This window comes from Amphiura filiformis, chromosome 6 (assembly GCF_039555335.1).
Source record: "Amphiura filiformis chromosome 6, Afil_fr2py, whole genome shotgun sequence".
Taxonomy (NCBI): domain Eukaryota; kingdom Metazoa; phylum Echinodermata; class Ophiuroidea; order Amphilepidida; family Amphiuridae; genus Amphiura; species Amphiura filiformis.
In genome coordinates this window covers 13,119,936-13,147,415 of record NC_092633.1, presented here as the reverse complement: position 1 = coordinate 13,147,415, position 27,480 = coordinate 13,119,936, and the positions used below count along the sequence as shown (strand labels likewise).

Genomic DNA, 27,480 nt, shown 5'->3' with positions numbered 1-27,480 from the left:
ATCCTGTGTCTGATATCAAGTATTACATAAGAACTCAACACATTTATGAATATCTACCTCCTGTCACTGGTGGCACTAGCTTTGAAGTTCAGCATGTCTTTCTTTTGCTTATATTGTTACTTGGTGCATGTACATACTTTTACGCACATGTACATACTTTTACGTGCGCGATCAACATGCCGCATATATGTACACGTAAGAAACCACGCTAAGCCAATGCAGCACTTGTATGCTGAACTTCAAAGCTACTGCCGGTGACTGGAGATAGACTATAGACACTTCTTTCCCTTTTTGTCTCGCCTGAACTTTGTTCAGGATGCAGGATGGGACTTAGTAATCACTATTTCTGTCTGTCCGTCCGTCCGTCCGTCCGTCCGTGTGTGGATGTGGGGGTGTGTGTGTGGATGTATGTGTGTCCGTCCGGAGCTGTATCTGGGGAACCGTAAGACTTACGGCGACGCTACTTGGTGGGAGGAAGGGTATCCAAGTTTGCTCCCCGTATGTTTTCGGTGAAAAATATGCAAATTAACATAGCTAATTTGCATAATTTATGCGAAAATCAGCGCACATTGATAGCGGAGTTTGTGGACAGACTATCTCAAGATCCGTCGGGCGCATGGTAACGAAACCTGGTGACAGGAATGATACACACCTGCTGATCACCTGATTAGTTTTTTTGAAAAGTATGCGCATTTAGTTGTTAATTTGCATAATTTATGCGGAACGATTCTACAAATATGGTTGGAAATCTGAAGAAATCCGCCTTATGGAGCTGTATCTGGGGATCCGTAAGATCCATAAGCCCTATGATGATGAAACGTGGTAGGGGTAGTATGACCAGAAGATCTCAACCCGATTTGATTTTCAGCGCAAAATATGGTAATTAAGTACCTAATTTGCATAATTTATGCATAAAATGCAAAAACCTATTTTCTCGGAGACTAGGGGTCGCACGTTCTCCAAACTTGGTGGGTGGGTGCATCTTCACCCCAGACAGAACAAGTTTGTATTGGTTAGTGCGTCAAGGTCACCCGAGGTCATCCAGGGGTCATCTGAGGTCAAAAATAAAATAAATGACTAAAAACTGTCGTATGGGCACGAAACTTGGTGGGTACGGTCAACATAACGTGGTAGGGGGTAGTATTTCAGCGCAAAATATGGTAATTAAGTACCTAAGTTGCATAATTTATGAGTAATAAGCAAAATACCTTGTGAACAGCTTATCTGGAGATCCGTATGGGGTACAGTGACGTAACTTGGTGAGGAGTAGTGGGGCCAGAGGTTCTTGACCTGATTAGATTTTGAGCGTACAATATGGTAATTAAGTACCTAATTTGTATAATATATGCGTAACTAATAAGCAAAATACCTTATGAACAGATTATCTGGAGATCCGTATGGGGTACAGTGACGTAACTTGGTGGGGAGTTGCGTAGCCAGTGGTACTCGACCTGATTAGATTTTCAGCGCAACATACTTTATCCAATTTCGGGAGGTCAAAGGTCACATACAAGGTCAAAGGTCAACTGAGGTCACCAAATCTTTTAATAACTAATTTTCAACTGTGCATCACAGCTTGATCGATCATGTAATTAAGGAAATACGACGACTTTAAGATAGTCGCTTTCCATGTAAAGTATAGCAAAGTAGCACTTTCAATGAGTGATAACGCGTAAAGGAAGCATCTTTCTGTTTTGATTTATTTGATGAAATAGTTCTTTGGTATTGCCAAATTTGATTTTTCAGAGCAACATACTTTATCCAATTTCGTGAGGTCAAAGGTCACATACAAGGTCAAAGGTCAACTGAGGTCACCAAATCTTTTAATAATTAATTTTCAACTGTGTATCACATATCCAAATAACAGCTTGATCGGTCATGTAATTAACGAAATATGACGACTTTAATATAGTCGCTTTGCATGTAAACTATAGCAAAGTAGCACTTTCAATGAGTGATAACTCGTAAAGGAAGCATCTTTCTGTTTTGATTTATTACTTTGATAAAATAGTTGTTTGGTTTTGCCAAATTTTTGGAAGGTCATTACGGGGTCATCCGAGGTCACTCAGGGGTCATCCGAGGTCAAGTTATTAAAACTGTCGTATGGGCATGAAACTTGATGGGTACAGTCAACATTTCAAGCCAAATTTTTGGAAGTTCATTTTGGGGTCACCAGGGGTCATCTGAGGTCAAATTAGTAAAAACTGTCGTATGGGCATGAAACTTGGTGGGTACAGTCAACATTTAAAGCCAAATTTTTGGAAGGTCATTTTGGGGTCACCAGGGGTCATCTGAGGTCAAATTAGTGAAAACTGTTGTATGGGCATGAAACTTGGTGGGTACAGTCAACATTTAAAGCCAAATTTTTGGAAGGTCATTTTGAGGTTACTAGGGGTCATCTGAGGTCAAATTAGTAAAAACTGTCGGATGGGCATTAAACTTAGTGGGTACACAGTCAACATTTAAACATATTTGGAAGGTCATTTTGGGGTCACCAGGGGTCATCAGAGGTCAAATTAGTAAAAACTGTTGTATGGGCATGAAACTTGGTGGGTACAGTCAATATTTAAAACCAAATATTTGGAAGGTAATTTCGGAGTCACCAGGGGTCAACTGCGGTCAAATTAGTAAAAACTGTCGTATGGGCATGAAACTTGATGGGTACAGTCAACATTTATAGCCAAATTTTTGGAAGGTCATTTCGAGACCACCAGGGGTCATCTGAGGTCAAATTAGTAAAAACTCGTATGGGCATGAAACTTAGCACAAGGGGTACAGTCAACATTTAGAGCCAAAATTTTAGGTCATTTCAGGGCCACCTGGGGTCATCTGAGGTCATATTAGTAAAAACTGTTGCATGGGCATGAAACTTGGTGGGTACAGTACAGTTACAAATGTACCATCAGCCAGATAATCGTGCCCAGCCGATAACCGCCAAATTCATTTACCTCTACCAACAGTTATCGCAAAAGCAGGCGGTCACAAAAGCAGGCGAGACTCGTGGTTCGAGAACCGCCTTGTCTTTGTTTACAGTCATAACATTGACTTTGTATATCAGTGGGGCTATATTAACCAATGCTAGACCTTCACTTCAGGAAGCACAGTGAAAATTGTTTATCGAAAGATTTGTAGTTACAAAGTACAAAAATCAATGTCATCCAAAATGGGTAATCAATTAATGATTAGTCATACATGTATATCCCCAGATACCAGTACAGCACAGTTTTGAACAGTGAAGAGAATAAATTTCTTGCAGCATATTAAATAATAAAGAGCAGTCAAAGCAAACAAATTTCATCTAAAGTGTCATAAAGTACTCACAATTTATAATATTTAGCATAAAATAGCTCAAATTCTTTAAAACATGTGACATAATGAATTTCTTTTTATCAAGACCAGTCAAAACTTTATTTTCTGGATGTTTCATCAACCATCGGTTGACTTCATCAGCAGTGTTGCTGTTTTGAAGTGCTGCACTGCTATGTGATATTGAACCGGCAACTCTAGAAGTTGGAGCAGCATCACCTCTTGTGTCAAAGTCATCCATTTACTGTTTTTCTTTTCTTTGCAAAAATGTTTTTTTTATATTTAATAAATTATTAAATTCTATGTCTTCCATTGTAATATTTTCATGTAACCTTGGGTGCCATCAGCCACACGCTCAGCGTTCTTGATGGCATCCACATCTCATATAATTTATAATGTATTTGATTATCTGTATTTAATAATAATTTGTATATATGTGAGAAGAAACCAAATAAACTTGATTTGAAACTTGAAACTTGAAACACAGGATCATACAGATGTGAAAGTTGGTAGGCCCCCTCATCTCTGTTTAGGAGCTTGCCGCTGTTCCTCCGGATCCAGATTGCTTCCTTGATCCATCTTGTCTTGCTGTTTGTTTCCTTATCTATGTTTAAAACACAATTAATGATAATAGCAAATTTCTCAGACACTTTCTGCAGCGGGTCGAGATCAGCACCCTCAGGAGGCTTAAGAATGACAATAGATTTTGACAAATGTCACATAATGTCATTTAACACTCACTTTCTTGAAATCAATCAAAGATTTCTTGTTTAAAGGGGGACACCAAAAATGTGGGTTTCATTTACCAGTATGTGTGAAACTATGGATTGTGTTTAATTGTACCCATTCAGTTAGTAAATGTCAATCAAAATGATCATTGTACAAAAGAATATATTGGATATTTGATTTTGGACAAAAGTCATTTTGATTCGCCCTAATACTGTGTATCCTTGTTTCCTATTTTCAGTTTGGCTTTTTCATCCTTGGTCTGGCAAACACATTGCCATACGCAATAGTCTCTACAGCAGCTAATACCATTGCTGATAGGTAAGTTAAACCATGTGGTATAATAGCGCTGGCTCTCATTGAACAAGCATGATACCCAACAGTGTAGGCTACCCGATTGTTGAGGTCTAAAATCATTAAAATTAACATTGCATATTTCATTTGTTTGAAGTGTGCACGCAATCAATTAGTTAAAAAATAATGAATTACTCCACCCCATTATTTTGTAAAACAACCTAGATTCAGTCATTCAGCCAATATTGGTTTCTACAATGTAGGAGCCCAGTCCCTTTGTTGGGATACTAAACATTTTACTGTTCATTTTACTGTTTTTTGCTTATATTTTGGTGTATAATTTGGCCTTCGCAATTTTGTGTGAATAAAATCATATCATATTAAAACATGTTATTATTTACATGTCTTGATCATTTTAATACATCTCATTTCTATAAATTTATAGTTTTGACAAGGGGCGATTTGTGGCAACTGTGTATGGAGCTGGTGGCTCAGCAACTATAATTGTGAAAGGTGAGTATAACCAGTAGGGGTAGGTAGGGGAAATTTATCCCTTGGCTCAAAATACCACAACTATATCAACCAAAACATGTCATGTGCATCTATCTTCCTTTAGGCTTGTTCGAGACAACAATCACCACACTATTGGCTGCATTTGTGTTAAAAAAACATTCCACCCATGAGGCCTGCTAACTTTGGAAGCCAAAATCTGTTGTTGTTTGAACTTGTTCAAAGATCTGTTGTTGTTTTGTTTGCGTATTTTTTAAATGCAATTACTGATTGTGCATAATGTGTCTGTCACATCTTACCATGATCTATTTGATGCAACATAATCATTTCCATACAGAGTTATAAGTTTAATACTGGTCATGTTAAACAATGTTACTTGAAAGATTGCTAAATTAATTTTACTACACAGATTTTTTTAATGAAGAAGACACTTGAAAGTGTTATTTTTGGTCATATTTACATGGCAATTTTTTGAGTAACATTGGTTTTTTTTAACATGGTATTATACATATAGCTCTGTATGTGATGAGACCAACGGATGTTCATGTATAGTCTTTACGAAAGTGGTGGGATAACTTTCCAGTTTTGTGTAAAAACTGGTATGCTGCTGGTTACTAAGGCTCTGAGTGAGTCCCGGGAATTCGAGTCCCGCACGATAATCATATTACCCGGGCAGGAAATTCCCTGCCCGGGTACCCGAAATTAAGTTTTTGTAGTGTCTCTGGACCTAGACCTAAATGCTAGGTTCATGGTTGACCTAAAAAAATTGAATTTTGCACAAAACAATGTGCAAAATTCAATTTTTTTTTTTATGTCAATCATGATCCTAGCATTTAGGTCTAGGTCCAGAGACACTACAAAATCGAAAACAAACTTTTTTTTTTTTTTTTTGCAATTTTTTTTTTTTTTTGCAATTTGGTACCCGGTACCCTTTCAAAAAAAAAGTTCGGGTACCGGGAGCGAATTTCCGAAAATGAGAGCCTTACTGGTTACCAAAAATATGTATACAATATTGATATAATTTGGAAGAACTTTATACCTATGTTGAATGGTAGCATAAGGGGTAAATACATATAAAGACTTTTAAAAAAGTGGTTCACGCTTAAGTCTTTGTCTTAGACCAAGCCTGGGGGATTTATTTTGGACGGGGGTGTGCAGTTCTGGCCTCAAAACCCATACCTGCTTCTAAGGGTAATTTTGCCGGAAAAGGGAACCCATGTCTAAGGATTTTTCTTCAAATGTAGACCCATGTCTAAGGGTTCCTAACGCAAGATTTTAAGAACAACATTTCACTTAAATGAATCAAAATTCACATTTGAAGTACCATGCTTCTGGCGTTGAATTTGGGACCCGGGATTCGGGGTTGAATTAATCAAATTGAATCCTGGGAATTGAATTCAGGTTGAATTCAATTGAACATGTAAAGAATATAATTTCAAAATTGTGTGTCAGATTCATTTTTTTAAATGACTATCAATCATTAAGGTTTATTAGTTTTATTGCACTTTTGCAAAATAACCTTGCATTTTGTATGATTTGTTACAGCTGTCAACACATTCTTTCTCACAAATGTGTCATATGGATCAAGAATATTGGTGAATAGTGCCCTTATGCTCATTGGTAAGAGAAATTTGTAATTTCTTGGTATGCTGCAAATTCTGCCCCTACTATGTGGTAAATGGCCAGGTGCCTATTTAGCCTCTGCAATCAAATATTAGATCCATTTTCCCCCTGAAGATTATGAATAATTTAGACTGCAGATGTCTTAGAATACATTCATACACTCTTCTTAGATAGCGAGAACCAATTAGAGCAAACGTTAGAAAAATGCGAACCATGCATTGATTGTGTATAATGCATTGCGCTTACTTCGCATGTTATGCACAGTGCTTTCGGATGCGTTCATTTTCTTGCGGGTTGATGTATTTACATTTTTTTGTATTTTCCATCAATTTTAGTGATAATTTTGTAATAAAAATGGCAAAAATCATGGGATTTTATTGTGGGCATTAGAAGTATTACCATTGCAGCACTCTCAACAATTGATACAGAAACAGTACTTTTATAAAGTCAGCATGATTGTTAAATGTGATAATCATATTTGATCTAATTAGCACCTCGGACACTCAAATTTACACATTTATTATTACTGTGTACATTATGCAAGCTAAACGAGTAATTATAACTGTAGAACAAATGTTACAGCCTTTATAACTCAATACAGAAATGATACTCTAGTGATTAATTTCCAGTTTTGCCCAATATCATGCTAAACAGTTGAAATTAGAAAAGTCAATAGTATATTATGATTTTTGATAAGAAACAAAGCGAAACAAAAACCAGGAAGTTATGAAATACAATTACGGCATATGTGTAATGTTTTGTTGACTTAATCTGATGTCGATCGACTTCAGTGGGTATCTGTTCCTATATATTAATTTCATGATATATTTACATTTCTTATCATTATCAATATATATGTTTGTAACTGATAGGTTCAAATAATAATAGAGCGGTAAAGAAAACCTGTGATAAGCTATAATCAAAGACAAAATTAAAAAGACTAGTCTAGGTCTGACATCATCTGTCAATCAAATTCAGGCACGGTGTGTTTACGAGTGTCGTGATAATGAGTTGCTGAATGTGGCGGTAAAACGACATGCGTTATGATTTGCACCTTCAAATATACAAACCGTCTCAAAAGTTAGGTCTTAGTAATAGGAAACTTTATTTCCTGAAGGCAACAGTGCCTAGAACAGTTTCTAGAAAAAGCTTTTTGCCTTGTAAAATACCATAATATTAAGCCATTTTCTGCGATTCTTTTCCCCGATCGACACCAGATGAATCTTTTACATGATGCTAAACAATCAAAGGTTGTGGGGAGTTTGATTGACAGTGACGTCAGATGCAACCTAGTCTTTTTAATTCTGTCTCAGATTATGTATTTAAGGGTATATGATGTATTGTTGGTTGAAGCAGCAAAAATGTAGTTCACAGCATCTTGCGAATGGTAGTGAGCTTTAGCAAAAACATGTAGAAGAATGTGTAGAAGAATTCAAATATCACAGATATATTTTTGTAGGTCCTGTGGTTCTTAAGTTATGTTGTAAAGAGGGTTGAAACAACATCACTTTTGAAAAACATACATAACTCATTAACAACTATAGATTAAGCAAGTTTTCAAAGTATATGATTTATAGAATGAACTTTTGCAAAACACCAAAGTGTTATTTTCCAATAATATTATTGATTCAGATAATGAAAATCAATTTTTTTTTTGGCTGCTTCGACCAACAATACCTCGTATAATCTTAATGGAAGGTTTAGAAAAAGTGACCAATGTCTAATTTATCTTTCTTAGTCAATGGGTGTGGCTTTAGCTTGTAAGTGCCAAATTTATAAATATAGTCAAAGCATACTGCTGAATAAAAAAATTGAATGTGCAAAATGATATCAACAGAATACAGGAAACCAACTTGTTTGTCTTTCTAATCTTATCATATGATGTTGTTTTCATACAGGTTTGGCTGGTCTTGCATTTGCAAATTCTTTTATATTAGCTATCTTTGCAATTGTAAGTATACTTGTAATCATATGTGGTGCGATCAAGCAAAATCAGTTGGAAATCGGAAATATTGATTTTGAGATATAGCCAAACAAAAAAAATATTTCCTTTTGTTTCCTATTGTTTTGGAAACTCTTTGATTGCTCATATCTTTTGAACTGGGTGTTCAATTTCAATGGGGTTTTCTGCAAAATCCAGATTTGTAAATGCTTTTAGTATCCTATAAGAAACTGAAAATTTAATATTTCCGAGTTCCGACTGATTTTGCTTGATCGCATCACACATGTACATGCACATGAACATGGCCAAAATTGTAAAATTTTGACATTCAGGGATGTATGTCTTTAGGACATTGTCACACAATAACGCATTGATTAAGTTATAAATTGTTATAGCCTGGTTAAATAAATTCATCAGGATCTGTAGAATAAAGTCAATGAAAAGGTTCTTCTTGCTGATCCAATAAATTGCATTTACTGTGTACATTTCTATAACAAGCTGTTATCTTTGTCAACACTGGATGATGACTGCTACTGAGATTTCGTCATCCAATTATCTATTGATTAAATACTGATATATAAATCGGATGTCATATCATATCACAGAATGAAATCATGTCATCAGTTCAGGGGGGGGCAGGCAGAAGTCATAGTAGTTAGGGGAAAAAGTTCACTGTGGTGACCACTCTCTGGCTAGTAAGGTTTGACGATTGATTCGCCTGCTATGGACCAGTTAGAAAAAAATAGCCACCATGTCCCTCGCGAAAATCCGGCATTTTTAAGCTAGAGGCCAAAATCCAAAATGGCCGCCACCACCATTTTGAAAATTTAAGTTTTGAACCAGAGCACCTATAATCATGCACAAAGACACTTTTTCTGATATGTCGAGTACAAGGATTCCGATTCTGACATTAGTTTGACATTACGGCATCATTTTCCCCCAGAAATCCAAGATGGTGGCCGGCACCATCTTGAAAAATTTAGTTTTGAACAAGAGGACCTTAAATCGTGTACAAAGACACTTTTTGGATAAGTCGACCACAAGGATTTCAAATTTGACATTACTTTGACATTACGAACTCATATTTACCCAGAAATCCAAGATGGTGGCTGCGGCCATCTTGAAAAAAAATAAGTTTTGAACCAGATTACCTAAAATCGTGTACAAAGACACTTTTTCCGATAAGTCGACCCCAAGAAATCCGAATCTGACATTATTTGGCGTTACAAAATAATTTTTGCCCAGAAATCCAAGATGGCCCCCATTTGGTAGGCGTAAATGTGATTTTGAATGAGAGCAGAAGCATAAGTGTGTCATTTCCGCCTTATCTGGGGTTCATGTCTCTTATATGGGGTTTCAACTGCCTTATCTTGGGTTTACATCCCTTATCTAGGGATAAGGCGCCTTATCTGTGGTTTAGACGGCCTTATCCTGGGTTTACGTTCCTTACCTGTGGCTAAGATGCCTTAACCTTAGCATATCGCAGTCTAAACCCAGATAAGGCATATAAACCCCAGATAAGCGACGTAGACCCCAGATAAAGCAGTCTAAACCCCAAATAAGGCGCCTTAACCCTAAATAAGGAACATAAACCCCAGAAAAGGCATCTAAACCCCACATAAGGTGCCTTAACTCTAGATAAGGGTTGTTAACCCCAGATAAAGGTCGTAAACCTCAGATAAGGCATCTAAACCCAAGATAAGGCGCCTTAACCCCAGATAAGAGACGTAAACTCAGATATGGCAGTCTAAACCCCAGATAAGGCGCCGTCTGGGGTTTACTTCTCTTATATTAGGTTTATGTTCCTTATTTATGGTTAAGGTGCCTTATTTGGGGTTGGGACTGGTTTATCTGAGGTGTACGTCCCTTATCTGGGGTTACTGGCGCCTTATCGGGGTTTAAACTGTCATATCTGAGTTTACGTCTCTTATCTGGGGTTAAGGCGCCTTATCTTGGGTTTAGATGTCTTATCTGAGGTTTACGACCCTTATATGGGGTTAACGACCCGTATCTAGAGTTTGGGCACCTTATGTGGGGTTTAGATGCCTTATCTTAGGTTTATGTTCCTCGTTTAGGGTTAAAGCGCCTTATTTGGGGTTGGACTGCTTTATCGACGGTCTACGTCTCTTATCTGGGGTTACGGCGCATTATCTGGGGTTTAGATGCCTTATCTGGGTTTAGACTGCGATATGCTAAGGTTAAGGCATCTTAGCCACAGGTAAGGAACGTAAACCTAGGATAAGGCCGTCTAAACCACAGGTAAGGCGCCTTATCCCTAGATAAGGGATGTAAACCAAAGATAAGGCAGTTTAAACCCCATATAAGGGACATGAACCCCAGATAAGGCGGAAATGACACATTTATGCTTCTGCTTTCATTCAAAAATCACATTTACGCTCTACCAAATGGGGGCCATCTTGGATTTCTGGGCAAAAATTATTTTGTAACGTCAAATTAATGTCAGATTCGGATTTCTTGGGGTCGACTTACGAAAAAGTGTCTTTGTACACCATTTTAGGTAATCTGGTTCAAAACTTATTTTTTTTCAAGACATACCATGCCACCATCTTGGATTTCTGGGTAAATATGAGTTCGTAATGTCAAAGTAATGTCAAATTTGAAATCCTTGTGGTCGACTTATCCAAAAAAGTGTCTTTGTACACGATTTAAGGTCCTCTTGTTCAAAACTAAATTTTTCAAGATGGTGCCGCCACCATCTTGGATTTCTGGGTGAAAATGATGCCGTAATGTCAAACTAATGTCAGAATCGGAATCCTTGTACTCGACATATCCGAAAAAGTGTCTTTGTGCATGATTATAGGTGCTCTGGTTCAAAACTTAAATTTTCAAAATGGTGGTGGCGGCCATTTTGGATTTTGGCCTCTAGCTTAAAAAAATGCCGGATTTTCGCGAGGACATGGTGGCTATTTTTTTCTAAATGGTCCATAGAAGTCTAATCAATCGTCAAACCTTACTAGCCAGAGAGTGGTCACCAAAGTGAACTTTTTCCCCTAACTATAGGCAGCAAGATGTATAAATGAAGAGCTTTGTTTCAAAACCCTTTACATCCACTTGCCCATTTGTGAGAACACATCCAAAAATCATCAAAAAATCACTGATATAAGGGGGTTTGCAACAAAAGCAGTTTTGGGATGCTTGGGTAGGGTGAGCATCCCGCCAGAAACTGCTTTGGTTGAAAAACACCTTATATCAGTGATTATTTTGATGATTTTTTGATGTGTTCTCAAAATTGGGCAAGTGGATGTAAGGGGTTTTGAAACAAAGCTCTTCAAATGTTGGGCCAAAGAGGCTATAGAAGTTAGGAAGATAAGGGTGTTAACATGAACAGAGATGAAGGTCAATATCAACTTTCTCACATTTTAATGAGTTGCTGCATCCTGTGACAAAAAAATCCAACAGAAAATAATAAGCTGGCAACACCAAGTCAATCCCCTAAATCAATAGGTGATTGGATGACCAGTTCTCAGCAGCAGTCGTCATCCAGTGTTGGCAAAGATAACAGCTGTTATCGAAACATACAATAAGTGTAATTTATTGGATCAAAAATAAAGAACCTTTTAATTGAATTACCTTATAGCATTTTCAATAAATGCATTAAGGAATAATACTGGCATTTAGGAAACTTCCTATTCCTGCTAGTGTTAGTAGCAGAGAAAGCTAGAGAGACAGATAAAAGGCAATATGTGACCCCTCAGCACAACTGAGCCCGGATGTCGCCAATGCCACTATTGAGATATGCTCCATTGAACTTAACAATAAACAATAGGAAACAAAGGATTTATTGACCGTTTTATTGAATTTTCACTACTTAAATGTCAAGTACTATAGACATGATATACATCATTTTAAAGCTAATTTCAAGCAGAATATTTTGGTTGAATATCTCAAAAATGATGACTGGCGACTTCCGGGCTCAGTTGTGCCGAGGGGTCACATATTTAAAAAAACAAATTTTAAGGTGGTGTTAAAGGCAAGGTTTAGGGAAATCATGAATAATTATTCCAACATTTTTACAAATATCTCCAAAACCTTTCATGATACAATCTCAAGTGTGTTTGTACTTATGTAGGAATATGTTGGCCATGTTATGAAGGTAATAAAACCGTTGCCATGGTAACCAAGCAGTCGCTATTGGCTTCTGACCAATCACATTGAAAGTTGTTTTTTTCCTGGTTTTTTTTGCAAATCACTTCGTTTGTCCCAATAAAAGTATACTCACATGTTGAGTCATGTTCCTGCGCACCTCCACTGATTTTCCCGTAAAATAAATCGTTTTTGGCCACAGATTCCATATTCCAGGCAAAGGAAACAACATTATTTGTACATAGTGTTATACCCTATCACCCTACCACCTGTTAAGACCATGTAGCTGGATTGATACTTGTTGGAATTAGAGCAAACATGGGTGATATTCTTGGTGTTTCTAGCAGAGACACTTCTGACAAAAGCTCAACCACTTACCCAGGGACTACAATGTAGCTGCACAAGTACTTTGATAACCAACAGCACACTTGTAGAAATACTTATTATGAATTTCCATCAAGAAAGCCTATCTACTTATTTTAAGATTGTTTTATGCAGATTTCCACTGTTTAATAATTAAAAAAATTCAAAATTGCGCTTTTACACTGGGTTTAATATGGATGGTCAATAATTTTCTTATCAAGTGGTGGATGCAGGCAGGGAAAACATCAAAAAATTCTAAAACTGTTTAGTATAATATGGGCTTAAGTCATAAAAGTACACCACAGATTATTAGATACCCAATCATTGAAATATTTATCAGCATTATTTTTTTTATTTATTTACTTCTCAAGGTTCTAGTTGGTGCTGTGAATGCATTTGGAGAAAAGTAAGTAAAACCCCTGATACTCTGATGTAATTAAAATTGCAAGCCACAACTGAGTCGGTGTGTCTATGGTGGACATCATTTCTGCGTAAAGCAAGAACTATTTCCCGCTGCCATGCAAACAACCTTTCAATTCAAGAATAATTAAACTATTTCATGTCACATGGTTTTAACCAATCAAACAACAAGAATCTGTGTATGTGGTATATAATAAAAAACATCACACAGACAGGTTGATAGTAAAAATGATAAATGGTGATCAACCAATGAAAATCCAAAATTTTTGTAGTAGTTGTCAGCACTATGGTAAGATAGTTTAGATAATCTAAGTACAAACATGATTTGGAGTGAACTGAATCTGATATCCGCTAGAACATCAGCTTGGTGATCTCATGAAATAAAACAATATAAAAAGTCCTATGTGTGTATATATATGTATTCAAGTTTCCCCCACCCAAGAAGAATTCCCGTAACTGGACATTTGCCCTGCAAGAGACTCCATAGACTTGTTATGAGCCTAGGTCACATGGTATTATGGTATTTATCATCTAATTTTGCACTTTCTCTTTTATTTTGTTTACAGTGTAGCACTTGGTTACCTTGCTAGGTTTGATGGCAAATTAGTAAATGCATGGTCTAGTGGTACTGGTATGGCTGGTCTAGCAGGAGCTGCTATGTATGTCTTATTTGGTAAGTAACTTTTAAAATGGTACACCTTAGGGATAGGGTTGTGGGATCAGGATGAAAAACAAATTTGAGAAAGATTGTGCAGGACAATTTTTTTTGAAGAACAAGTCATGAGTGATTGGTCATCACAAGAAATTTCTGATCAGAATTGGGAGTGAAATGAGCAAGTTTCTCTGTGAGCGGGAAACAGCATAACTGCATAATTAATACTTTTTCGTTTTTGTCCATCACTGATCAGGTCAAGTTAAAGAAATTATGTGTTAAAGAAATTAATGTGTTTTCAGTCAGATTTCTTCATTTTGTTTCTTAATGGCATCCATTCACATGGGCAAATTTCTCTGTGAGTGGGAAACAGCATAATAATACTTATTTGTTTCTGTCCATCACTGATCAGGTCATGTTAAAGAAATTATGTGTTTTCAGTAGGATTTTTTCTTCATTTTGTTTCTTAATGGCATCCATTCACATGGGAACCAAAAAAAGTGAGATTTTCTGTTTGCCTAGATTGAATTAATCACATATCTGAGCATTTCCCAGATGACTGGGAGTATACACAGTGTTATGCACACCCACTGTGTGTAATTTGTGTATTCATCTTCATTTCTCTTAATTAGAACCTACCACTTTGAGTCCAATGACTACTACACCACAGCTTACATTCTGGTGCAGTCTACCTTCATCCATTCCAACCATTGGGATATTTCATTTTAAAAATCAATTTGCCCTTTGCACGGATCTGCCATCTTACTTCCAACACAAGGTTCTCCCTGCAAACGCATGCGCAAAAGTGCATTTTTATTTCTCTCGCTTTTCTAGCAACGCACCAGAAGGCTTTTGCAAAGCACGAAGCTTTTGACTAAGCACGCATTTGACAGGTGTACGCACACACAACGCGCACTTTGCAGGTAGAACCCCATTTTGAGATGACCATGCAAAGGGTCAACACACCCTCTGGATAACAAGGCTTCAATCTCACACAAAGGGGATGTATATTTCATATGGAGTCACCCATTCAGGTAACCCCATTTAAAATTCATACTCTGTGCGAAAGATTAAGGTCAAGTCTTCCATAGGGGGTGTATGGATTTCAAATGGAGTAGCCTTATGTAACACCTGACAGCATTTTTAATATCTCTTCTTGCCTCCATAACCCCTCCGAAAAGAAAAACAGCCAGCTGAAAGATAAAGGTCATGTTATCCAGGGTGTATGGAATAGCCAAATGTATTTTGTAGGCGGTATAGGACACGCGACACTTGACGTATGAGGCTGACGAAACTACAAGGCTAACAGCCCATTCAAAATAGATGATAAGCAGTTACAAATTGAAAAACAATACACATACAGTGGGGTACTATGTCGCACCTCAACGGTTTTAGAATAACATAATTTTGCTTTGACACCACGCAACACATTTCAAATTGTTTGTGAAGATTTCATGATTATGTGTTAATCCAATGAAGACATCAAAAATGGCGATATCGCATCCGTGACCATCTGGTATTTTGAACCTCTCTTCCTATTTTCACAACCCTTAAGAAAAGAAAAACAGTCAGCTTTATTGCATTGTAAAAAAGGCGCATTGGACTATAGTGCGCTACACACAGGCACAATGCCTAGACAAAGCCTCAGCACACTTTACATACATACTGTATTCTTTCCACTTTTTGGCTGTTTCTTAGGATGTTTGTTTAGGATCTTGTTTCACAGAGGTAAATATTATTCACATGTTTTTGCAGTAGCATTGTCCAGAAACCTGTGGCAGGTGATAGTAGAATACATCATTGTTTTTTAATAATTGTCACAAATGCTTGAAGCTTGCTATTATGCCAAAAAATAGTACGGCAGGACTTGATGGACAATTAAAAAAAATTAAAGCTTTTAGAAAAGTTTGTATGATTGAAGCTTAAATTAACAAACACAAATGGGCAAATACTAATACTTTTTATATGTTATTATTTTGCTATTGCCTATTTTTATTTGCTTGCCAGAAAAAGATTTGAATGAAAATTCTGTCAATAACCAGTGGTGACTAGCCAGTGGGTAGGTTGTTAGTCACCATGGTCCATGGGTACATCTCTGGTCGTCAGTATACGATGGTTCCAGGGTCATGTGTATCGACAGTCCATATTAACAAAATCTGTGATGTTCTTCTTCCTTTTAGCCTTTTTTAGTCAAACATTAATATAATTTTGGCTAATTTAAGCTTTCATATTGCCATGCATTCTTTGTCGCACACATTTGTCCCAGTAAAGTTATTCTTACATTTTGAGCGGTGCGCCTCTGAAAGCTACTGAACTGTTGAACTGGAGGGTCACTGACATGGCATGCTTTACGAGATTACTTGTCATTGAAATTGTGTTTTGCCGGTACATATTTCGCAGCCTGTTCCAAAACCTGGCTACACCACTGAATATAAAAGGGACGAAATCAAGCATAATAGGTAGTTAGATGCTAAACTGACATTTAAATCATGTCCAAAAGCAAATGTAGTGTTTACAATTCTTTTGATGTAGGGGTTAGCTTTAAATATCATGTTGCGAAAATGACAATTTTACTCCAAGGTAATGTTGGCATTAGTGGGAAATGCTGGTTTTCTTAAACAGATCATTGATAAAGGCTTTCAAATTCACGGCAGGGAAAAGCAGAGTATAAGGGTGACTGACTCATCATCACAATTACTACTAACAACTTTCCAATCATATGTGTGTGACTTGACTTGAAAGGGGCAAAGTAATTAAGAAGCAGCAGAATAATCAGCTCTAAGATTAATATGTAAATACTGATTAGACATCATTATATCAAGATGTATAAACTCATAGGCTTTGGCACTGGATGGCAACTGGTACTCAGGGGTCTTGAATACCCTCAGCCCCCGATAATTCCAGGTGAAGTAAAAAAATTGATGTGATACTGGAAAATTGCCATATTTTTGCCTAATTTTCATACTCATCGATCAGTGGTGACCCACCCCTTGGGCACCTCCAGAACAGGTTTTTAGCCCCCTCATGTCAACAATCTTCCAAAGCCACTGGAAGTTATTGAACATAGTTTGATTTGAGTGGCAATGGTAAAACTCAATCTAAGGACAGTCACATCATAGTTCACCATGCAGTGTTAATTTCCTTCATAACAAAATGGTGGATTCTAGATCAGACTCGTGCACATTTGAAATGCACATTCCCTGTGTGGAAGATTAAGGTCATATCTTCCGTAGGAGGTGTATGGATTTCAACTGGAATAACCCAAAATTTTCTCATCATGGAACATACTTGTGACATACGACTTGGTCAGTTTTGCAAATGTTCCAGCTGCACAGTATCAACTGTGTATTGCTGCCCACAAAGCTGCACACATGCATGTTCCAAGGTGGTCATCAAATTTTTGCTTTAATTTTAATTTTATAGTAATTTCTTATCATATGTTGTTGTTTAGCATGACTGAGAAACCCAACATATTCTGATATTTTCAAATATCTAAAATGAGATGAATTTTAATCATTCAACTTGTTCTTTTATTTAGGTTGTTTGATAGAAAGTGTCAATGGTAAAGAAGATGAGCTACAAAAATTGGACAGGTGGGTGTAATGTTTCTTCAGGTTTGTTGATTAAGTTTTAAAAGTTGTCTCCAAGATCAGTCATTTTTACTCACTTTTCATGGAAAGAAGTTGAACAACAAATGAATACTATAGCTGCCAGGGTTTTGTAAAGCTGACCATTGGAAACATGAAAAGCTGAATGGTTTTCACAAAATATTTACAAAAGGCTACTAGCTAAATGAGACAAGCTTAACTATATACCACAAAAGACCATTGTGGATGCGCTGAGGAAATTTTCCTCTTGCAGCTTTTATAGCATAGCATAGTTTGAGGGGTAGTTAATTGATGTGTTTGGTTAATGTCCTTTTTCCTTGTTCAATATCTTTGTGGTTGAGTTGGCATACACAGGTATCCAAACCACAAGACGCTATTCACACACTACCTACACCTGCATTTGCTAATAAAGTGTGTGGGGGGTGAGAAAAAAAAATTATATTGTACAGTTAAATTGGGGGAAATCAAAGACATAAATCCCAATCAAGTGAGCTCTCAAATAACTGAATACTGTTGCCAGATTTACGACCTTATAGGAGCATTTTGAGATAGGCAAATAAATTCTCTCCAAGGATCGAACACTCGCAGATCATATTATCCCGGCCAATGGCTTAGCACCTTGGACCACTCGGCCATCTCACCCCCTTGTGATGTATTCCAGGGGTGGGGACACTTGTATTTCAACTTTAGTTGTATATCACCTGCGTACAAAAAAACAGGAAAAGGGGTATATTTTCACGGCTGGTCAGCATACGCAGGTATCTTGCTTAGGGTATCAAAAACAGCAAGAATGGGGGAAAAGGGTACCATAATCACACAGATGTTACTCTAAAAAGGTAACTAAACTCGGCATCGAGATGCCAACAAAAATCAGTTGAAATGAAAGAAAAATCTGGGGTGAAATTGTACTCAAAAACTCCTCAAAATGTGTGCTCTTTCATTGTTTTTTCTTCAGGCCTTTTGAATGATCGCTACTTGCTTAGGATAGGAAAACAACTGTAGTACGTGCTTTGAGTCCATTTTACACTAAATGAAAAACGCTTCATTTGGGTACTTTTTGAAAGTCCTTGTATGTGGGAGATAAAAGTACCCTCCCCCCACCATCATCCCTGATGTACTTTGTAATTATATCATTATGATCAGACTCTTAGATCATGAACTTACGTACAGTCGTACATGTATGTGTTTTTCTTACATAGGTGGGCTTTTATGTTAGTAATACCAGCAGCTATTGCATATTTGATAGCATTCTTTCAAATCATAAGAGAGCCAGCTTCTACACACCCATATCACCCACCAGCACCTGTTGCAGTACCACAAGCACTACCAACAACACTATATCCAAATATACAGCAAGATAGTAAAGATAGTCGGCCACTTCTACAATGTACTGCTGGTGAGTATTGGGCAATTCCAGGGATATTCCAAGGTCCAAAGCAAAATGTTTAGATATTTCACGATACCTGCAATGTAACTGAGGCAAAGTTAATAACCTACTTTAGTTAAGGAATTGGATATTAATGTTTAGCAATGTTTTCACATATTTTTTGTGGGAGCTGAGAGTACATCAGACATATTGAATTGCATTCTGAATACGAGGAATGTACTTCTGATATCAAATAATTTTTATTTTTTGAAATTCGCGACATAATAAAAATTTTATGACAAATTGATATTTAATTTTTTTATTTTATTTAACAGTCCTCAAAGTAAACTTTATAAATCTAATGATATGTACTTAAAGTGTATGTAGCTGAGATGTAAAGCCAGCGATAAATTGAAAATTTTGACCTTTCATATTGAAGATATTTTTTCCCCAAAAAGACCTCAATTTGTTTGGTGTTTTGGGGGAAAAATCCATATCTTGATCAATTTTCAATTGATTGTCGGCTTTTCATCCCAGCCACATACACTTTAAGTACATATTATTAGATTTATAAAGTTTACTTCAAGGAACGTTAAATATCATTTGCCATAAAATGTGTATTATATCACAAGTTTCAAAAAATCAAAATTATTTGATATCAGAAGGACATACTTCGTATTCAGAATGCAATTTGATTTGATATACCTGATATGTTCTATTGTCCCACAACAAAATAGCAAGATTTTATTATCTGAAATTTGTACAAATAAACTTGCCACTAACGACTAATTCAGCAGCATACTTATACTAAAAATGAGTTCATCATATTGGAATCCAGACAATTTATCAAGTACCGGTAATATTGTTTGCTAAATATTTAATGTTGACAGTATGCATTAATCTTAGCTTTGAATAGGAAAATAAAATATGCCTTAATTTCTGAAACTTTTTTTGAATGTTTTCTTTAGCTATAGTGCAGAGAACAAATGAAGCTGGCGGTACTAATGAAGTGGAAATAAGACCATCAAGATGGAGTCACTTTATACATAGTTTACCGTCACGTTTAAAGCGCTACAAAACATGTCTAGGGCTAGTTGCTCTCTTAGCTATTAATGTAAGTGCCTGGTAATCCTTGTTACAACAAATCAAGCAAAGTCACTATACTGTGTGTCATCTCAAGTTGAGAGTAACGCCATGTTGGATTTCGTAGTGGCAGATTCAAATTGTGCGCCTTAACCTAATACACACGCATAGAAGAGTGATATGTCTATTCGCTGGCAATGCAACCTTGTAAACACACTGATTTGAGTCTGCCACTACAAAATCCAACATGGCGTCACTCTCAACTTGAGACGAAACACAGTATAGAACAACTCCAAAGATGTGCATGCAGGATCATCTTAGGCCAGAGATTCACCTCATATGATGTGGTTGTGCAAGCCTGCAGCTTGTGAATTTGAGCGCCTGTCAGATAGAAAAGATCTTCATTGTCGAAGGTTAGCCGAAGAAGGGCTTGCCGACTTGGTATGTACAAAAGATCTTCTTCTTCCATCCAGACAATGAGCTCATGGTCATTCCCTTTGCACTGCACATTAACTCACCCAGCTGCATTTCAGGACATCCCGCTTCAAAAACAGTCCTATACCTTATTACCCTACTTATTAAACAAGGATTGTTTTTTAATACTCCTTTTATCCTGCATGCACAATGGTTGTGCAATCCTCCATTTTTAAATTACCATTTCTGATGTGTATACAATGTTTTTAATTTCTATTTTTAATTTCTATTTAAAAAGTGCAATATTAGTTCTTGTAAATGTAATTTTATTTCATTCTGTGTGTTATATTTATGGCAATCTTTATAATTTTAAGTCAAAACATCCTTGTATGAACTTTTTTCTTAATCAAGTGCATTTTGCCACCAAGTATCCCTACAGAGGTATTACTTGATGGCAATGGCAAACCCTTAAATACAAAATTTTCACATTTGAGAGCCATATATTTTATTTCTTGACTAGTAGTTTTAATCAGAGTCCTTCATGGCTGTATATATTTGTATATTAATTACTGAATGTGTTTGTGTTCAAAGTTTTGCTGTGACCTAAGCGTATGTTACACCATTAATCATTAGACCAATTTTAACATTTCATGTGCTTCAATTTGCCTATTTTCCCCTTTCAGTTAGGTGCTTCCCAATTCTTGTCATATGTAATTAGAACAGCGGGTGCTCAAGCCAGACATTCTGCTGAGTATGATAAAGGCTGTCCTGAACTCTATGCATCATTACAACTCTGTTTTCAGGTAAGTAGTACATGCCATATAATTTCGGTCTCATTCTAATTCACATCACATCATGCAAAAGTTAAAGCATCTTTGGGATTTCCCCCCTTATCAATATTTCTTTGATACCCACTGTATTTGACTTCTGCTGTCCTATATTTTCATTCAAAATGTTCCTATATCATTTCTATGTTTTTGCTAGACTGCTGCCCTCAGTCGTCAACCGTCTGGATTGACGACTGAGAAAACTACGTGGAAAAAAAGTGACGGATTTTGCAACAGGATTCCTGTGGCATAGAGCGTGCGCAGTTGTGTACAAATTGACCTTTTGACTGAGTTTGTTGTTTTAGAAGTTCAGAGCGCGATCTTGTCACAGCGGGCGCGGTACAGCGACGCGGTACACGGGCGCCGCTAGTCAGTCGCGCTACGGCGCACAACCAGAGGCGCATTGAATAGTTTTCAGAAGTCCGTCATGATATTGGCTGTAAGATAATCAGTCGTCACTACGAAGCATACACAGTACATGCGAAGTGTAGACGGCTGATTGGCATTAGTCTATGTTTTTGCAAGGGTTGGTTTGAAGCCCCGAGTACTCTTCTCAGGTACTGTTGTCCTTGAATATTTTCAAGCAAAATGAAGAAGTTTAATACCCAGTCCACACTGGTATTTTTTCATCATCTTGTCATAATTTCCCAATTATAACATGATTATAATAAATGAATGAGAGCATTCACATGGTCAACACCTCGTCATGATGTCATAATCACTTCTGGTTATACACACACCACAGCAATTACGAAGGTCCATTGAGTAAACATGATACAATGCCAAGATGCATACACACTGGTAATTTTCATCGGCAATTACGAACCGGCTCAATGATGGAAATTGTGTGAATGATGACACGATTGTATTATGCCAACAACATTGAGCGGAATACTTTTGTAATACGATCATATTAAATCAACAGGAAAAAAACACCTGTGTGGACCAGGTCTACTATCATGCTACATTTTTTAGGGCTCAATAGTAATGCACTCGGTGTTATTTCAAGCATTCTTATGAGTTTTTAATACTGTCTTTTTTTATTTACAGGCAGGTGTGTTTACTTCTAGGTCATCAGTACAAATTGTGAGAATACGAAAGGTTGCAGTACTCAATATCTTACAAGGAATCAACATGATAGTCTGGATTTTAAACCAACAGGTACAAATAAGCATTAAATGTGTACCGTATTCATTCCATTAACTGCCTATGCCCCTATAAGTGCCCACTCAGCGACTTTTACTACATATGATCCTTCATCATTATGTGCAGGATCCAACTATACATGTATCAAACATGGAACCATCCACAAATAAAATCCTTATTTTGCCCATATATCCAATTATGTAAACAATGTAATAAATTAGCACGTCATCCAAAATGACTTTGTTAAGTGCCCTGGGCAGTTAATGGAACAAATAGGGTACATATGTTTGCTCTAATGGGCTGAAATTACTATGGTCTCTTACCTTGTCTTGTGGACAGAAGGGGTGTAGGGGTATTCAGACCATGTACATAGGGGGATTTTTCTCAATCCAAATTTTTCATTGTCCCTGTCATTCTTTCAGCCCATATTTGTTTGAAATGCAAAAATAAAATTAATCGCTAACTTGTACATTTCATCACCCATCCCTAATATTACAATTACAAAAAATTTCTCAACAATATAATGGTATGTTCTGAAGGTTTTATGTTTTTCACTCTCAATAACTAAAGCAGTTTTTTCTTATTATTGCATATATTGCGTATTACATACATTGCCTATTTGCCTTACTTTGTCTGTGGTATCACATAGTTGTGTATGTCTTTGTTTTTTACCAAATACTTTTTCTATCTGCACTAACAGACAATCAACAATTATATAGACCAACTTGATCATAAAAATCTCATGCCTATTTCATAAACATTGTAAGTAATTCCCTCTGTAAGTGTAAATTTCTATAGATGAGTTGACCTCAATGTTTATCAACAAAGACAAAGGACTGGTATATCGATATGTTGAGTGAACTGCATACAACCTGTACACTGTTCAATAGCCTTATTGTGATGTGGCTGGAGTTTAAAAGCACAGGTCCTGAACAAAATATGATGCATGTGCATACTGCTGGGCAAGGAACAATGGGAATACCTGACAAACCACCTGGCAATGACATTACAAGTCAACTCAGCTACACAGTGTCGGCTAGCATGCATACACTAGCCATGGTTCCAAATTTGACACCCTCACTCGAGTTAATACACAAATGGAAGTAATAGGTTTACTTAAAGCCATATAATGTATGATTTCCGTCAAATTTTAATTTTGTTAAACTTCACCCAAAACACTGAAATAATGTTAGTAATAACTGTTGAGAAAGGTTTCTGTCCATTTTAAGCTAAAATAAAAGTGAATGAAACCCCCACTGGTTATTTAGGCTGTTTGACATGGTTATATGGGGGACTTTTTCATAAAGTCATAATTACAACTTTATGTCCAAATTGCTCTGTTGACCTACAAACACAACAAATTTTGCTAATTCCATTTTGGTGCAAGTTGGGACATGTGTAAACATTACAAATATCCTAAAATATGAGGTTTGAATTTTTTTTTAAATTTTATATTACAAGATTGTACATTGTAGCTTTAAATAGAAATATTACAACTTCAGGTAAAATTTTATCAGAATCTTCTTTTCTCAATATTTTCCACATACGCCATATGTTATAACACCGACTACTTGTAAGTATATCACTCTACTCTGGAACTGTAGAAGTAACATGCACAAAAGGACAGGATCATTAGCATAATTTGTCATTAATTTGTTGACTTTGAGATATTACCATTACCAAAATAGTGTACAATTATACATTTTTGAGAAGTTCAAATTCTGTAAAGTGAAAATCATACAAATAATACGAATACATGATTTGTACCTAGGCCTGATTTCTATCCTCCCTCTGCAATATATACAACTAAATAAGCTGATAATATCTGAGCTTGTCACTTTCATTCTGCAAACTTTTAATATACCGGGTGTCCCAAAAAAAGGTTACATGTAGATTTTTGAAAATAATCTAAGTTAATGTTGACAAATATAAATATCCTTTTCATGACATAATTTATGTACCCTCTACTAGTACCCCTGTGAATGTCAAGTTCACAACCTACATACTTAGTTCGCATTCCTGAGCAAGCTCTTTAAGTGACATAATGCAACACGAGGTTCATTATACCGTCACAGCCACCGTGCATTTGGCGGGGCACTTGAGTAGGCCCAGCCATAGCATGGCAGATGCATAATTTTATTGACAAATAAAGAATAAAACTTGTTAAGTTTTACTTTAAGAGTTCAGTCAGAAATGCAAAAACAAACAGCAGCAATTTCAAGTCAACAAAATTCAAACAAGGCCTAAATGCGAAAGATTGTTATTCATTTCACTATGTTGATGACAGGAGATACAGCATGCAGAACTGCTTTCACCAAAAACGTGTTCTTCTCTAATGACCATCTTCCTTTATTTGTTACCACCAAGAGTCAAGAAGCTCTAAAATTGATTTATTTTCGGTGTACAATATTTAATTTTTCAATATGTTTCTTTTGTGCAATAAGTTCAACAATGAAAAATGAGAGAAACATAAAAAGTAATTTTTTAAAAATCTGAAAACAAAGGTGTGCATGTGTTCAATTTTCGTTGTGCGATATTTTGATGGTTAGCCACTCTTGACACCCCTGTCATCTTGCGCTCATAAGTTAAGTTGCTTTTAAGATACGGAATTGAAACTTAGTAAACAGTTACAAGAAGGATGAATAAATAATATCTGAAAAAAATGACATTGTTTTGTTGTACCATCACAAAATGCGGTTCATTTTCTACATGTAACCTTTTTATGGGACACCTTGTATTTTGTTAATGATATAATCTTAATAACCATAAGTAAAATTTTGAAGGCAGTTTCAGTTAAAATATAGTATTTGAAAAGGGCCAAATATCTTTAAATAGATATAATCATTACTCTTGATGTTTAGCACTTCTTAAAAAGTAGCAAAAAGTTTCTGCTGGTGTACTTGATATGAAAATACAGGCACATGTCAGATCAGTGTCTAGAGATTTGCAGTTAGAATCGTTGTGACAGAAATTGCCGTAGAAGTCTAGAAGGTTCAGGAATTTCAGAATACGATCCTCTTATCATGTGACCCAGAACCACTTTGAATTCTGGATGTTTACGAGCATAAATAGCAAAGTTGATGGCGCTGTTGCATAATGTTATCACACGAGTATAAAACAACACATGATGAATGTTTGGGATGAATAAAATAGCAAAATATGGTAGAAAACACAGCAAGAAGGAACACACAACCAGGAAAAGATTCTTTGTGATTTTGATCTGGTCTCGACTTATTTTGTCCATGTGGTAAAGTGATGTTGAGGATAGCTTTCTGTTGAAATCCATTTGAGAGTTCATACTCAATATTGGTCTCCATTTGAGAGCTGATTGTCTCCAAAGAACTTCCTGCTTCGTTATTGTGATGCCCTGAAGACAGCAGCATTTGTTTCCTTTTATGAAAATGTTTCTTTAAGTAGACGAAAATCCAAGTGTAGGTTATGATGATCACAAATAAAGGTATGGGGAAACCAATAAGCAAGATTACCAGAGAAAGCCTGAGTTCATTTTCAGGTGTGTCAATGGCAGCACATGCCAAATCTCCTGGATCATAACCAAATTTACCCAATCCGTTGTACTGAGCTATAAGGAAACTACCCATTGGTACTAACCAAGGAATAGCGATGCAAATGGCAAGCTTCCATGATGTGAATATCTTTTGGTAGAGTTGTGGCTTAGTTATCAGAATTAGTCGGTTTACGCCGATTGCACCCAGTGTGTACAGACTTGTTCCTGTACAAGCATATATTATGAAACCAGTTAGCTCACAAAGCCAGTAGGCCTGGGGTATGGGCCAGCGGTCCTCTCCAAGTATGCCGATGATGAAAAAGATCAAGAAAAATGATGTTGTGAGATCAGCTACACTTAGGCTGGTAACAAATGCGTTGGTAGATGTTTGTAGTTTGCGTGAAAATAAAACTGCTAATATGATCATGGAGTTGCCTATGATACCAGCGATGGCTATCAAGGCAATGAGTGTTGCAGTTAGAATTTGCTCCCAGTAGGATACATGTAAAGTGTATGCCGAATTAGAGCTGTTACTTGGTACCAGGCTGTCATTAACACTTGAGAGATTCATCATTTTGGAGTGCAAAATGTTGATGTGAATTCAGTTTGTTAAGAACAGGTGTTCTAAACAAAAAGTACATTCAATAAAGAATTCAGATTTTGGATTCACAGATTTAACACCAGACTAATGTCCAACAAGGTTGCCATAGTTGTTTATTTAATTAAGAAAACAATCAAGCGAGCCCAATTGTGCAAACAAATGGCAACATTGGTTACTAAGAATAGAAGGGATGGTAACATATTGTCCAGAATAAACTAATTGATCAATCACATGGAAAGCATTCATATAAAAGTGACAAATATGCGGAAGTGATCATATACAATACTTTCCCGTATGGTGGATGCACAATTCAGTGTCTGTGACTAAGTTGGGTATTCATACAGTCAGAGCTCTATTCACAGATATCATTTCTGTAAATGGGAAAATCCCAGATATTAATAGAGACACTCCATTTATAATATTTAGAAAATCCAGCATGTTTCATTGTTTTCAGTTGTAAATACATTTTGGTTATTTTGTTCATAAGATCATGATGAAGGAAATCAACTTAAAAGTTTATTTCTAATTAAATAAGCAGTAAAGTGACACACAAAGTTGAAATCAAAAGATGAATTAATATATTATAATTAGCATAATATTAAGCTGGAGGGTAAAGTGCTTCCAGTGGCTCTTAAGGATAAGATACACAATTTACCGACAAGTTACTCATTTCGGAATGCGATCATGAATTTTGAAGAAAAAAGTTTCCACAGGCTTCGATGGGACTCGAACCAACGATCGTCGATTCCAAGCATCATTGAGTTTCAGTCCCGGTCTTTACCGCTCGGCCACTGAGGCAGATGATCAGAGGAGTGTAATAATAAAAGATAAATCTCGTAATGCTATCTTTAGCCTTTTGTTTACATAAAAATGACGCATTTTGTAAAGATAGATTGGCCGCTTTATGCATAAATAGCACTTAACGTTTGGAAAAGGCCTCAAACAAATAATAAAGACACTGATATGATGATGAAATTGCATAAGTCGGGG

General features: G+C 36.4%; 1 protein-coding gene and 1 pseudogene across 2 annotated transcripts in view; one reads left to right on the top strand and one right to left on the bottom strand.

Annotated features, from left to right (window-relative positions):
- Nucleotides 1-27,480, top strand: part of LOC140154993 (battenin-like) — a 40,375-nt gene that overhangs the window by 3,462 nt on the left and 9,433 nt on the right. The window contains exons 2-13 of one of the 2 annotated variants that reach the window (XM_072177660.1): nt 4,274-4,353; nt 4,772-4,839; nt 6,382-6,456; nt 8,358-8,410; nt 13,240-13,274; nt 13,855-13,961; nt 15,639-15,668; nt 17,479-17,533; nt 18,748-18,944; nt 19,883-20,028; nt 21,095-21,214; nt 22,289-22,399. In XM_072177660.1, the coding sequence (XP_072033761.1) occupies nt 4,274-4,353; nt 4,772-4,839; nt 6,382-6,456; nt 8,358-8,410; nt 13,240-13,274; nt 13,855-13,961; nt 15,639-15,668; nt 17,479-17,533; nt 18,748-18,944; nt 19,883-20,028; nt 21,095-21,214; nt 22,289-22,399 (1,077 nt within the window). The remainder of the gene's footprint in view (nt 1-4,273; nt 4,354-4,771; nt 4,840-6,381; nt 6,457-8,357; nt 8,411-13,239; nt 13,275-13,854; nt 13,962-15,638; nt 15,669-17,478; nt 17,534-18,747; nt 18,945-19,882; nt 20,029-21,094; nt 21,215-22,288; nt 22,400-27,480) is intronic. The other variant, XM_072177662.1, reaches the window with a different exon arrangement.
- On the bottom strand, nt 25,238-26,920 carry LOC140154992 (G-protein coupled receptor moody-like; annotated as a pseudogene).